Source organism: Haliotis asinina, chromosome 3 (assembly GCF_037392515.1).
Source record: "Haliotis asinina isolate JCU_RB_2024 chromosome 3, JCU_Hal_asi_v2, whole genome shotgun sequence".
NCBI lineage: Eukaryota > Metazoa > Mollusca > Gastropoda > Lepetellida > Haliotidae > Haliotis > Haliotis asinina.
Window position 1 is genome coordinate 70,102,117 of NC_090282.1, and position 15,055 is coordinate 70,117,171.

Below are 15,055 nucleotides of genomic sequence, written 5' to 3' on the forward strand. Positions count from 1 at the left end.
TCTTTACAGAAAATACTGTCTGTCAATATATAAATGTGAAGTAAAATATTCACGTTTCCTTCAACATATATGTAATAAACTATTCAAGTTTCTGTCAGCACATACATATGCAGTTACATATTTGCGTCTCCGTTATTATGTACACGTGCAGTGCACTCTTGAATATGTACCCATGTTATAAACTATTCACGGTTCCTTCCGCATATGTACATGTAGCAAACTGTTCTCTTGTCCCTGAACATATACATATGTTGTGAGCTATTCACCTTTGCTTCAACAAACTATACACATTATGTAGCGAAATATTCACGTTTCCTTCTGCATATATACATGTAGCAAACTGTTCACTTGTCCCTCAACATATACATATGTTGTGAGCTATTCACCTTTGCTTCAACAAACTACACACATTATGTAGCGAAATATTCACGTTTCCTTCAAGACAAACACAGGTTGTAAACTGTTGACGTATCTAACGGCACATACACAGGGTTGCAGGTAGTAAAACTTCCTGTTCATGGGTTGTAAATTATTCACCTTTCCGTTAACGCATACGGTGGTAATAAAATACCCACCATTTCGATATCTTTAAACCATATACAAGTACTGAATATACAACCATACCCCTTCTTCAACCTGCATATGGATACTGAAGTAACGACGACACCCGATGTACGGGTGGGAAAGACGACACTTGACGTTCCCTGTCGGCTAAACGAACGCGCCTATGCGTATCCTTAGTGGATTCACACGTACAAATGAGGTTACGTTTCCATTGCGTTCACTGAGAACACCCGGGGCAGTTGGTATTGGATACTCGTACAGGTAGGTCGAAACATTATACTCTCGCTGGACACACTTACACGCTACTCCGAAAGTATGAAATAATATCAGCACATGTTTGTATCTCACACATTTATCTTTCTACAGCCACGGATTCAGTTTCCGAGTGAGTGAGCTTGGTATGTGAGCACTGTTAACATATTGATATGCCATGTTTATATCTGCTGTGGTAAAGCGAAAACGTCATAACAGCTGTCAAAGTAAACTCAGACATTTTTTAAAACATGAAAGATATTTCGGAAAATGAAAGTACGCCTTTTAGGTAATAAATGAATGATGATCTTAACTAGTTCGTGGCAAAGAGGAAATTTCTCAAAGATTCATCTCACTCGTAGTGGAAGGGAACTGTGTGTCTAAGTCAATTTGTCTCAATCGTTGTAATGAGGAAATGCTGTTTACGTAATTCATTTCAAGCGTGGTAGGGAGGGCATGTTGTCTAAAATAATTCAGTTGTGTTACATTAAATATTTGGTTACTTGCGCCAAAACAAAATGAGCTGTCTGCCTGTTCAGTAGTTTAGGAAATAAATGAATTATTTGTTTCATGTTGGTATTTTCATATTAGCCTATAATTTAGGTTTAGCATTATCGAATTATTTGCTGAATTACATGCAGTGTGATAATGAGATACAAGGGTTGTAATATGAAAAAGAAATTCATGTAAACTATACTCCGTAGGCGTGCTTTTTTTGTCTTGGTTCAAAGGCGAACCTGAATAATAGACTGCATATTTAAAGCAACATTTGTATCTGAAAACATGTGTACAACTAAAATGTTCCCTCTTCATACATTGAAGTCTAGTCAAACATAAGAAATGTTTAACAATAACCGACAGTTATGTCTGGTTTTAATGTATTAATACCCAGGCGTTGTGCACGGTGATGCTATTTCATAATGATTTCCTTAAGAAATGAATTAACGTAATTTTTAATGCACTTTTATTTACAAGGATATTTAAACCTGTACAATTTGTTTGAGAACACCCTCGGGGTAAACACATCAATGCCTGTCTTCACACCCATCTGCAGTATTATAATCACTACACCTACGTATATCGTGTCTCGTGATTGACACAACCATGGGTGTGCGTGTAGCCCATATTTAGATGAATTATTTGGTCTATATTATGTCAATGTGTGTTTTCCCCTCACAATAAGTTGTTCTCTCGTATAACACACTATTGTATTAAAAACCCCGACGCATACTATGAAGAAACAAGGCCACACCCGCCAACCCTGTAGAACTCCATGTGCAAATTCAGTTAACTGGGTGTGGACGGCATCCATCCTCCTTGCCTATGTCAATACACCAGGTCCCATTCTCAAATGTCATGACTAACGCCTCTCACGGTGAGAATGAGTATATCTTTTATGATAATACTATTGATATTTATCGAACGGCTTACAGGGCGAACTTAACGTGAACATGAAGGGGCCGCATTCATATTGCAGGTAGACAGGGCGCAGTATTCATTGTATCAACGTGGCTGTATGTCCTGAATAGTTCGCCAGTTATATTGAAAATTTGTCGAATGAATGAATCTTTGACAAACGCTGCGATTAGATAAATGGACGCTACCTAGAAAAAGTGACACGATACATGAAACGGTATTGGGCTCGCTATATTCTATTGGGCTCGCTATATATATAGCAACATGTAGGGGGCTCTCTTTGTATCGTTAAAGCGAAACAAAATCTATCACCCATGTAGTCTGTCTTACAGTCTCTGAACCATAATTATTATTTCCCCTACTGCTAGACACTCCCTGCTATGCAAGTCTAGATTCACCCAGGTTCATTTCCCAGCTTATCGGGACTCCTTTCAATTTGTCTATATATGTGTAATATATATATATAGACACACACACACGCGAAGGCTAAGCGTTAGTCAATCAGCCTTTTGAGTCAGCTGTGTCTGATGCTTTCGTGTGTTGGACGCAAAACACATATGGCGCTGTGCGATACAACACAGAAGATCTCGTACGACAAAGCGCAACACTGACTATCATAACACGTCACGTTGGAATTTCAGCGAAATATCTGACCGGGATACACAATGAAGGGCTGATAGAAAGCATAATAAAGTGTAATAGTGTCACCGATATGTTGAGGGTATGAAGAGACCTGAATATCCAACAGAACAGTTAACGTTCCTCATATCGACATACAAAGGAGCATAATGTTATCATGACATCGTGTCATTGTGAGGACCCCAGTTGATTAAGAACTAGTTGAATAGTACCTGAACAGCAGGTCATGGGATGGAGTTAAGATTACCCGTCAGACAAGGTTAAACTACGTCTGTCTTTATTTGGTGTTAGGATACAGAGCGTCACGACTACGATTCTAGTTATGCTAAAATACATACATGGACACGCGCTCATCATATTTACTTCGCAAGTCTCGGCGCCTCGTTCAGTGAAATCACCAGTTTTGTGTGCATTCGTATGATGTTTTATATCCGGTATGCAAATGTATTTGAGTAATCTAAATGAATACATGTAAAGGCCATATTTTATGTGAGCAGTTCTGGCAAATAAGAAAAATGAAAATTATATCTTCCATCATGTGTACCAAATTTATACAAATATCTCTGAAATGCATTGTCGGAAACATTACTGAAGCCTAGTTAATCTATGTCTAAACATTCACATTCACGAAACGACAATAAAATATAATATATGCCTATACATGCAAAACAATTTAAAGGTAGGTGTGATATGTAGGGCTTCAGCTAGGCGGCTGCTTATGTTTTTTCCTCATGTAAAAGTTTATCAGCTGAGACTGTAATACATAAAATGTTAAATCCTATAAAAAGTAAACACACTAACGGGTTATCCAGTATGGTATTATTCTTTTATCCCAGTCACTTGAAACTATACACTACTACTACTACTACTACTACTACTACTACTACTACTACTACTACTACTACTACTACTACTACTGGGGCGGTGGGGTAACCTAATGGTTAAAGCGTTTTCGCTCGTCACGCCGAAGACCCGGGTTCGATTACCCATATGGGTACAATGTGTGAAGCCCATTTTCTGGTGTCCCCCGCCGTGATATTGCTGGAATATTGCTAAAAAGCGGCGTAAAACTAAACTCACTCACTCACTCACTACTACTACTATTACTCCTGTTGCTGCTGCTGCTGCTACTACTACTACTGCTGCTGTTGCTGCTGCTGCTACTGCTACTGGTGCTGCTGCTACTACTACTACTACTACAGCTGCTGCTGCTGCTGCTGCTACTACCAAAATGAGCGATTGTGGAGTAGCCTAGTGGTTCGTTTGTCACGCTGAAGACCCGGGTTCGATTCCCAACATGAGTACAATATATGAAACCCATTTCTGGTGTCACTCGCCGTGATATTACGTTCAGTGTTAGTGAAAGCGGTGTAAAACTAAACTCACTCACTACAACAAGAAGGGGCGATTTAGTTGTGACAGAGTGCATGAACAAGAGGTACCCATCTTCAGGAGCGACGTCTTGCTCATTCCATTTCTAACTTAATCAGAGAACGTTTATTTGAAGTATGAAGATAACCTTTAACACCTGGATGTTTGTAGAGTGGGCGTGGTGTCTTCTATATACTATCGCTGAATGCACATTAGGGTTTATAAACAACATTCCTGCTGGGGCATTGTTCACAAAACCGCTCCCGTCGTGTACAGGCGTAGTATCACGTTGACATACGCATTACATGAAGTCATGCTCACTTTTAGAAGTACATGTTGCTTTCTATGGTGCACTTGTACTAGATGGCAGTTCGTACAAACGTGTTTGTTTACAGTGAATGAGTTTATGGCGGTTTGGTTTAGCAATATTTCAGCAATATTACGACGGCGGACGCCAAAAATGGGCTTTACACCTTGTACCCATGTTGGGAATCGAACCCGGGTATTTGGCGTGACGATACCCCCCGCCACGTGTTCGTTATAAACATACTTTTGTTGTATCTTTAAACACTCGGACCTACTAGCGATATTCGGAATAGTAGGACGAACAGAATTACATAATATGTTTCCACGTGGTGACTGCTTTCAGAATCTGTGGTAGTCTAGCAGGTAAAGCGTTTGCTCGTTTTACCAAAACCCAGTGTTCGATTTCCTACATGGGTACAACGTGTGAAGCCCATATCTGGTGTCCCCTGCCGTAATATTGCTGGCACATTGCTAATATCAGTGTAAAATCCGATCACTCAGTAGCTACCTCAGTCCGCAGTGAAAGACGTTTATCGATCAGTCTGACGGTCAAGGCTCCGGTCAAGACTTACCTATACATTTTTCAAGACGAATATTGGTCAAATGCCACAGTAGACGTAAAACAGTTGTATCAAATCAAATCAAACTGAAGTCTCTACGTATTTGTTTCGATCTTGACCTGAATTCACCATATGTAACCACGATTCCGACGTATGCATGTGGTAATGTTTTGCTGCGATAATTGTTAAATTGATTTTCACAAATATAACCATACACTGATTATTCCTGTTGTACATATGACCCTGTCGCCTGAGTTTGTTGAGCAGAGTAACATCCCTTATCCACACCAGGAACATACGACCCCGGGTTCAAATCTCAGTTTACCAAGATGTGTCTGCACCATACGCGTGATCGTTAGTTTCACCAAGATGGAATATATCTGAGACCTGTTTCTATTAGGTGCTTCTTCACAGTAAGCTGACACGCCGTGACATATCTGTCAGTAGTAGTTATAAACATCGTTCGTCAATTCTGAGTGAATCACAATACGCATGTATTCCACTACACAGCTGTGTTTTATGTTTCGTCCATAAAATTCTTCTCTCCTGTCCTTGTATCTCGGTCTATACATTATGGCGCGTTACAAAGACTGTGACGATGCGTATTGACTATTTGAATGGAAGACCTGATACCGCTGACAAAACATCAATGATCAATGATAAAATGGATAATTCGTAGTGAAACATGAGACTGCCCCCTTCAGATACAACAGGGCCTAGATTTTCAAAGGTCTTGTAGCGCTAAGATAGTCGTAAGTGCCATACATTAACATTTACTTACGACTATCTTAGCGCTAAGAGAGCTTCGAAAATCTAGGCCCAGACTGCAATGATTCTCTTTGTCCAAGGAGTATCACTGTGGGTATTGAGAAAAAGTTCACAAGGGTTACGCGAACTCCTAGAAAGGATTTTCAGTTTTATATGAGAAATTTAAATACATTTTACAAATTTTGATTGAAATGTCACGTGTTTCAATTTTGTTCAGGGTACATGAATGTCTTGTGGGTAAACTGCGATAAAATTGACATATTTTAGATACATTTTTGACGATGATGATTTATACATGATACTCACCAGCTGAACAATTAACACTCCTGAAAGTCCAGAAACGGCACTCCCGACTGCATTCGAGAAAGTCCATAGCATCGGGTCCCATCCTTTACAGAGCTGTTTATAAGTTTTGTCTGTCAGCAAATATGGTTTTATATTCACATGCCAAAAGTGTACATTTTGCATGTTCCTTGACCTATGACGATCTGGGATAGAATTGGTCTTCAGCAGCCCATGCTTGTCGTGAAAGGAAATTGAAGGTATCGGGTGGTCATGCTCGCTGACTTTATTGACACGTGTTATCGTAACTCCATTGCGTAGATCGATTCTCATTATTTTGATCACAGGATGGTACGCTCGAAACTCGCTTATTTACTGACTGCCGCAATATAGATGACAACAACAGACTCCAAGTCCCTTAATTAGAATTTTACATTGTAATGAAGAATTATTCATAATATCCTCAAGACTAATATCCAAGTGAACAAAGGAAAAATTGTACAAAACAAAAGTAAACAATGATCCTTGATCCAGCAGAATAAACATGAGGTGATGCGTATGTACCTATAATCTGGGGCAGCAGTTATAGTCTGCCGTGAAAACGTACCGATGATTTTCACAAAAAGGTAAGTGGAATAAAGTGAAAGTAGGTTTGCCATTCCTCCAATACTTACCTTGCCAACTGAACATCTGAATCTCCGAATTTGCTTCAACTTAGGATAAAAGTTGTTTAACAGACGATCATAATTTCAAATCACTTCATTTGTTTGCATTTCAAGGGGGTATGCTCATTGAATGGAACACCAGGAACATGTTGCGTTGGCTTGAGCTAACACTCATACATGCATCACGTACCGCACATGGTTTTGATTCACTGCGCTTACCCCTTTGAAATACAAACCAGTAATAACGATTTTTATCTAAGATCGTTTGTTAAACAACTTTTATCCTGAGTTGCATAAAATTCTAAGACTTAAATTTTCAAATGTAAGGTGAAATTATGAGGATTCGCAAGACTCTATTTGGTTTACGTTTTTGTTTAAAGTGAAATTCATCGGTGCGTTCTCAGTGCAAATAGACAATAGTAGACGATGAAAAGGTGGTGGATAATACCGTTATCGTTGCCATCAGGATTAACGGAAAATAATGCATTATTCGTTATGTTTAAATTAATACAATTATAACGCCTGCCTTTCCACAGACGAAGGCAGACAAAGACACAGGCACAATGGTGAAGGGAACATGGCCAACATGTGCAAAGTACACCCTCATAGTTTTCAACTTTCTTTTCATGGTGAGTATAAGGTTACACAAGAAAAGCATACTCCGATTTGTCCCATATCTTAATGTACACTGGCCTTATGCATGCAAGATTTACAGAATATAAAAATAAAAGATTGCGGATGGTGTAAACTTTGGGTACAGCAGTTACAACAATAGACAGAAAATGAATTAACCGAGAGTACTAAAATCGTTTAAATCACAAGGGCAAGATACTTAAAGATTTTTTAGCATAATATGGAGGAATTGCAATACAGAATACCTTTCAGAAAGTGGTAAATGTAACGCTTGTTACATTGGGATATACACTTTCAGTAGGTATAGATTCTAGTACTTTTGTAAGGTTGAGTCTCATCCGGTATTTGAAGATACACTGGGTCGTAGAGCAGCCTTGTGGTTAAATCGATGGCTCTTGTCCTACGTGTGAAGCCCACCTCGGGTTTGATATTGCTGGAATATTGCTGAAAGATCGCTCGCTCACCCCATCATAAAAAGCAGCGATCTAACCCACTCAGCCACCTAATGATGCGACTCAACCTAAAAGAAGTTGTTTCACCTAGACGTAATTATTATCAAGATGTTCAATAACGGAACAGATTTTGTGCTCCTCTGACAAATGAGACTGAAGGTTCCCGCCTATGAACGAGACCATTTATGATTGTAGGTCGCTGGTATGGCGGGAGTTGTGCTCGGTATTCTCACAATTGTTGACAAACCGTTGCTGAACTACCTGGGAAATGTAGACGCCAGTGGCACAACCCAAGGCGTGATAACAAGTGGAACGTATGCTATCATCGTCGGGAGTTGCATCATTATTCTCTTCGCCATCTTTGGCTGCTGCGGAGCTTGCAGGGAGAGCAAGTGCCTTCTTGGCGTGGTAAGTCCGGCTCAGTAGATACTAGACGCTGAGTCATGTGCATCGTAAATCTCACTCAGTCAGTGTTGGTACTCTATAGGCGTGGACAGGAAATGGTTAAACGCTGCTTATACACTATGAGTAATGGTACGGCAACACCACGACAGGTAACCGTATAATTATATGTGTATACATGTTCGGTCATTACTTGTTTCGATTTTGTGAAGGGTAGGGGTTGGGAGAGGAGGGAAGGGTGTCAAATACGACATAAGGAGCAAACATGTGAATCATTAGGACACCCCACAATATTTTATGTAGATTGCAATCATTTTGTTAAATATCAACATATATCAAAATATCGATGCAGTCAAATGGCGCTAATTATTTTCATAGAACACGAACGGTTTTATGGAGCCGCATTTGTTTGTTCCCAGACAAATTTGTATTTTCAGTGCCTATTGTTAATGATATATGTTACATTTAGGATATCGGTGTTCATGGACATGTGCCAAATTAACACCGCCTGTTGTCTTTCAGTATATCGGTTTACTCTGCATCACCTTGATCGTGCAAGTTGTTGCAGGCGCCTTGGCAGCGTACTTCAGGACACAGGTATTTCGTGTGAATGAATGAATGAATGAATGAATGAATGAATGAGTGAGTGAGTGAGTGATTGAGTCAGTTTAGTTTTACGCTGCACTTATCAATATTCCAACAAGATAAATCGGTGGTCTATATGAATAATAGAGTCTGGACCAGAAAATCGAGTGATCAACAGAATGTGCCTCGATCTGCGCTACTGGGAACCGGTGACATGTGTCAACCATGTCAGCGAGCATTACCCGTTAGTCGCCTCTTACGACTAACATTGTCTTCTTTTTTGAAAAACATGGGTTGAGGAAGACCTGTTCTATCTCTTATCTTCACGGATCAGATCTTCTCGTTGAATGACAGAGTGAAAGGGATTTAAATCTATTTTGGGCAGTACTGCATCAAATCGTTTGGGCTTTTTGTGTGAGAACCTGGCGTTGTTCCAAGACACTGTCAACGGTCCCAAAACAGCGGTGGTGGGAAATGTGGTGATAAACTGAGGATTCATGGATTGATCATAGTATCCTTACAAGTCTAGGGAAAGCTACCCTGCACAAAGACATGTTACACCATGGACTATTAATATACAATACCCTTTGTGTGTACAGAATGAGATCAGTCCAGTGAATGTATGTATTTTACAGTATGTCTGAAATATCCCTAGTGATGAGTGTGGTTTTACACTGCCTTTAGCAATATTCCAGCTTTAACACGGTTGGGTGCACCAAAAATGGGTTTCAAACACATTGCACCCATGTTGTGAATCGAACGCGTGACGATCTCGACGTGACGAGCGAGGGCTGTAACCACTACCCCAACGCCCCAGAAATATCCCTTCCAGTGACAGCAGCGTGTCTTGCAGGCTGAGACGGAAGTAAAGGACTGGCTACTGACGCAGGTCAAATCTCAGTACGACGGCAGGGGAGACACAAAGTTGCAGTTTGGGAAGGCGCTTGATTTTGCGATGGTTGAGGTAAGGTTAGAAACTGATAAACAACCAACCCAATACGCAGGTTCAGGCGGTGCCTTTTGAAGTCCTCAAGTGTATTCAGGTGGTTGAGGTAGGATCCACTTTCCCACATAACGCCCCATACAATGCCCTATTTAACGCGCTACATTCTACATTGCGCCGTACACAACGTTAGAGATAACGCCCTGCATAACGCCCCACATGACACCCTACGTAAGGCCGTATATAACGCCTACACATCGAGCCCTACATAACACTCCAGAAAACGTTCTACAAAACGCCCTACATAACGCCTCATATCACGACATATATGACGGATGTTAATTTGCTTCAATCCAGCACGTTTCATGTAAATTGTGTTTGTTAACGCTCCGAACAATCCAGTGGATAGCTTCCTAGATTATTCAATAGTTCGACATCTTTAGAAAAATACAACCCGAATGCATTACCAGATATACGTAGTTACGTCCGAGAGAAGTGAAGTCTCAAATAGACTGAAGTGTTGATTGAAAATATGATTGCATATGTTAAAGCTGAATATCGTCTGAAATTCGACTTGAGATTCAATTGCATCCATCCCTGTGCTGACTGAATTGAATTCATGAAGAAATACGATTTATTAGATGCAGTTGTTTATTAAATAAATGTCATCATGAGGCTTGTGAGAATAGAACAATATACAGTCTATTGTGTGATATTGCACACAAAAACAGCTACGTGTTGAATATGAAAGTACATAACTATACACACATTCCTGTATTGTGTTTAGTTTGAATGCTGTGGAATAAACAACTATAGCGACTTTAAAGACACGGCTGCCAACTGGACAGAACGCACCTCCAGAATCATCCCTATAGCATGCTGCAAGCTGGACAAGCCCAGGTTCTACAGCAATAACGTGTTCATAGTGAACGATACCACCTGCACCACCGCTCCTACCTACATCAACTCTAATATTGCCACTGTAAGTCCCCATAGGACCTATGCCACATATATCCTATCACTGTTGTTGTTGTTGTTTTTGTTTGTTTCTTTTTGTTTGTTTGTTTGTTTTGTTTTTATGCTTTTGGGGATAGGGGATGAAACAAAGTAGTCGCAAAAAGCGTCCAGGGCCTCCTTTCACAAAACACTATGATGATTGTAAGTCACTAAGGCAACCTTAGTGCAACGTTAAAGAATGGGAGTTAAGGTTAACCGCAGTAAAGGTTGTTTCGTTAAAGGACCCCAAGAGAATATAATAATTATGGTATGCTTCAGACAGATGAAAAATATACGTTGTCCGCCACTTAAAATACATCTTCTAAATTTCGGTCCATTATTTTAATTGACGACCATGTCAAATGTGACTGAAAATACGCAAAGTCAATTCATTCAAACTGAATGAAGCTCGGTGACATGTGTTTACGAACCCAGAATCCACTTTACTGATCTCGATCTCTGGATCTCTGCTCTATTTCAGCCATGCTATGGCAAGATTCGAGATCACATAGTGACACAAGCCGTCTACATCATTATCATCGCTTTTCTAATTGTGCTTTTAGAGGTAAGTACGCCTGCTCTGTTCTATTCAGATTCTGTTCCTGTTGTGCTTGGTGTCGTTACAATTTTTTTCTCCATATGTTAGAGGTCAGAGCAACATTGTGCCTCCTGTGTTATAAATCGGTTCAACCTTTTTGAACTTACTTTCAAAGTATTGTATTGACAACCGATTGTATGACCATTCAATACAACCTCGGACAGTCTTGTATTCTGCTGTGTTAGTGGTTTCGTACAACCCGTGAAGATCCGGGTTAGAACTGATCTTCAATTACCCATGCTTGTCGTAAGAGGCGACTAACGGGATCAGGTGGTCAGGCTCGCTGACTTGCTTGAAACGTGTCAAACTATCCCAGTTCCGTAGATCGATGCTCATGATGTTGATCCCTGGGTCGATTATTTACAGACTGCCGCTATATAGCTATAATTCTGCTGAGTGTGGCATAAAACTAAGCTATACCAATCAATCAATCTTCAGTACAGGCTAGGTCTTGCTATGTTAGAGGTCAGTTTTATTTTGTCCTTTCTGTGTAAGCGGAGAGATCAGTACTATTTTGTTCTCGCTATGTTACAGATCAGTGCTATTTTGTTCTCGCTATGTTAGAGTGAGTGAGTTTAGTTTCACGCCGCGTTTAGCAATATTCCAGCAATATCACGGCGGGGGACACCAGAAACTGGGCTTCACACACTGTACCCATTTGGGGAATCGAACCAGGGTCTCCGGCGTGACGAGCGAACGCATTAACCACTAGGCTACCCCACCGTCCCTGCTATGTTAGAGATCAGTGCTATTTTGTTTTCACTATGTTAGAGATCAGTGCTTGTTTGTTCTCGCTATGTTAGAGATCATTGCTATTTTGTTCTCGCTATTTTGATTCTGTAGAGTGAGAACCATGGAAATGTGACTTTGTACTACAATGAAAAGTCAGTTGCTTTGACTACATCTGAATATTATAACAATACTTGCTGTGTTTCTTATTTAGCACGAGACGCTACTTTCCTGTTGCAGGTCCTGGCGATTGTATTTGCTTGTTGCCTCATCCGGAAAATAGGGGACGACAAGGTCTGAGGGAATTTTGTGAAAGAACTCATTGATACATGCTTCTACAAACACTATGTTGCCTTCACCGTTGTGTGTAATATTTCATCGACTCACCTCCATCGGCAGGTCTCCCACATGGATCAGTCTCCATATTTTATTTATTACCAAAAATATTTCTTTAAGTCCATGCGTTTTCGGGTACGTAGTAAGACGCGTGTAACCCAAACGAGTCCCTCTCCGATGAAACAATGGCCCAATTCTGTTCAGGTTGAATAATGTAGAGGCCCGTCATCCCATGTCTTCGCTCTATTTTAATTTGTTGCTAGATAGACAGCTGAGCTGTTTGAGGGTGCTGTTTTGTTTCTTTCTTATTACAATATTCTAGTTATATGACGGCGGTTTGTACATAATCAAGTCTGGAGCAGACAATCCAGCGATCAACATCATGAACATCGATCTATGCAAATTTCATATGATTACATGTGTCAACCAAGAAATTCGTCTCCTACGACAAGCGCGGGTTGCTGAAGATCAGTTCTAAAGTGGATCTTCACAGGTGATGGGTGATGTCATCAAATGCATCTGTAAGGATACGGTAAACTGGTTTCCATGTAAGGATACGGTAAACTGGTTTCCGCATGGACGAACCGAGTAACCTGGCTACTGGACTCATTGAATACGTCGGTCTTACGTATACTGGATCAAGTAAATCAGTTTCTTTAGAACTCGAGGGGCACAAATGTCTCCACTGTCAATGTTGTGGTGGGTAGGGGAAAGCTTTGAGATTTTACGACTGTTTCATTCATTCAAATGTGCAGGACTGATGTGTCCTGTACCTCAATGGGAACATTCACTGCTACATTTAGAGCTACTCATGATGCCGATAGGTGTGCATAATCTCTGACCAATTCTGATTCTTACGAACAATGTTCTGTAACCTAACATCACTCCTGGAACTCGGGGACGTGGTATTCATATATCTTCTCCAAATCATCTGACCTCGTACTTGCACGGCCCACTTCTATACATTTTATAAGTCATAGGTCATAATATTAAGTCGGTGACGATGGGAAATTAAGTATATATAATTATGATTAATTAGGACAGTTTTGCTGTTGAGGTTTCCGTAGATATAAGTACTGGCTTCGAGGATTATTTGTGAAACACTGATCATTCAGTGGACGCTACGTGTACCGCTCTGGCCATGGACGTTGATCCAGAAGCGAGAACCACCTACACAAAGCATTATTCTGAGGGAGCTACGGCGGTGTACAGTTGACGTATTTGATGTGTACATATAATAGTTGTATTGTGGCTACAAATAAAACATTGCCATCAGGTGTAGTGTTGTGTGTAATATGAGAAGATATGTAAGATTCGCACAGAATATATGTTTAACAACAAACACACACACACACAAACACCGCGCACACACACACACTAACAGCGAACACATGCACACACTGACACACATACACAAACATCACTTACTCACACAGAGACATATCAGACATATCACATGCACTCATCAGCCACATATGACCAGTGTAGTTGTGTAAAACACCAATAACAGTAACCGGGAATGTCATGGTAACAGCATATATATATCTTCCGGCTTGACTGAGTACTCTACGAAAAGGTTTTGCGTAAGGTGAGAGACAGAATGCAGTCCGACCAGAGGAGTTAGCTGTAACACAGCGAGTGATGGAGCCGAAGACGAAGCAGAAATGTTTGAATACTGCTGCATTCGAGCGCTTAGGAGCTCGAGGACATTGCACAATCAGTGATGAAGTAGGATCGATGTACTGTGTAAAATGAGTTGTGGAGTAGGGCGCGAAGGTGTACTGTGTAAAATCAGTGATGTTGTCTGGAGGAAATGAGTACTATGAAAATTCATTATTGGAGTCGATCGCAAATGTGTACTGAGTGCAGTCAGTGATAGAGTCGGCGCGAAGGTTTTCTGTGTAAAGTCTATGATAAAGTCGGCGCGAAGGTGTACTGTGAAAAATCAGTGATAGAGTCGGACGCGAAGGTTGTCTGTGTAAATTCAGTGATGCAATAGGACGCGAGGAAGTAATTTGTCTAAAGATTGAGTGAATGAGTGAGGTTGTTTTTACGCGGCTTTTAGCAATATTCCAGCAAATCACGCCGTGGGGCTGGGGGGTGGGGCACTGGAAATGGGCTTCACACGTCTAAATATTGATGCAGTAGGGCGCGCGGCAAAGGTGTGTAAATCAGTGATAGTGATAGTCACTGTGTAAAATGGGGAGAGAAAGAGTATTTGTGAATCTAATTATGTACGTGACAGGGGACGAGTCTTAGAACAACATTGAAATAGTTAACTCAAAAAAATGCATGCCTTTATTTCAAAATGTGACAATGTGTTGAGATACCTGATAACATGGGGACAGATATGTTGCAGTTCTCTCTTCTCGTATATAGCCATGACTTCTGCATCCTGTAATGTTCAATATACGTATACCTCTGCATCACTACCATAACAATATCATGCTCCTCAGAGAGAAATCCATATTTGCATGCAATGTTGCTCCGACTCCAAAGACATGACTGCTTCTTTTATATATCATATATATCTATTATAGATCATATTCAACAGACTA

The 15,055-nt window shown here is 40.5% G+C and overlaps 1 protein-coding gene across 1 annotated transcript; it reads left to right on the forward strand.

The window, feature by feature from the left end:
- The first annotated feature begins 535 nt into the window (after positions 1 to 535).
- Positions 536 to 13,772, forward strand: LOC137277042 (tetraspanin-8-like). Its single transcript, XM_067808703.1, has 8 exons — positions 536 to 825; positions 7,360 to 7,452; positions 8,104 to 8,316; positions 8,833 to 8,907; positions 9,749 to 9,859; positions 10,626 to 10,820; positions 11,316 to 11,399; positions 12,402 to 13,772. The coding sequence occupies exons 2-8, from the start codon at positions 7,387 to 7,389 to the stop codon at positions 12,459 to 12,461; spliced, it is 804 nt and encodes a 267-aa protein (XP_067664804.1). The 5' UTR covers positions 536 to 825; positions 7,360 to 7,386; the 3' UTR covers positions 12,462 to 13,772.
- Positions 13,773 to 15,055: the final 1,283 nt, after the last annotated feature.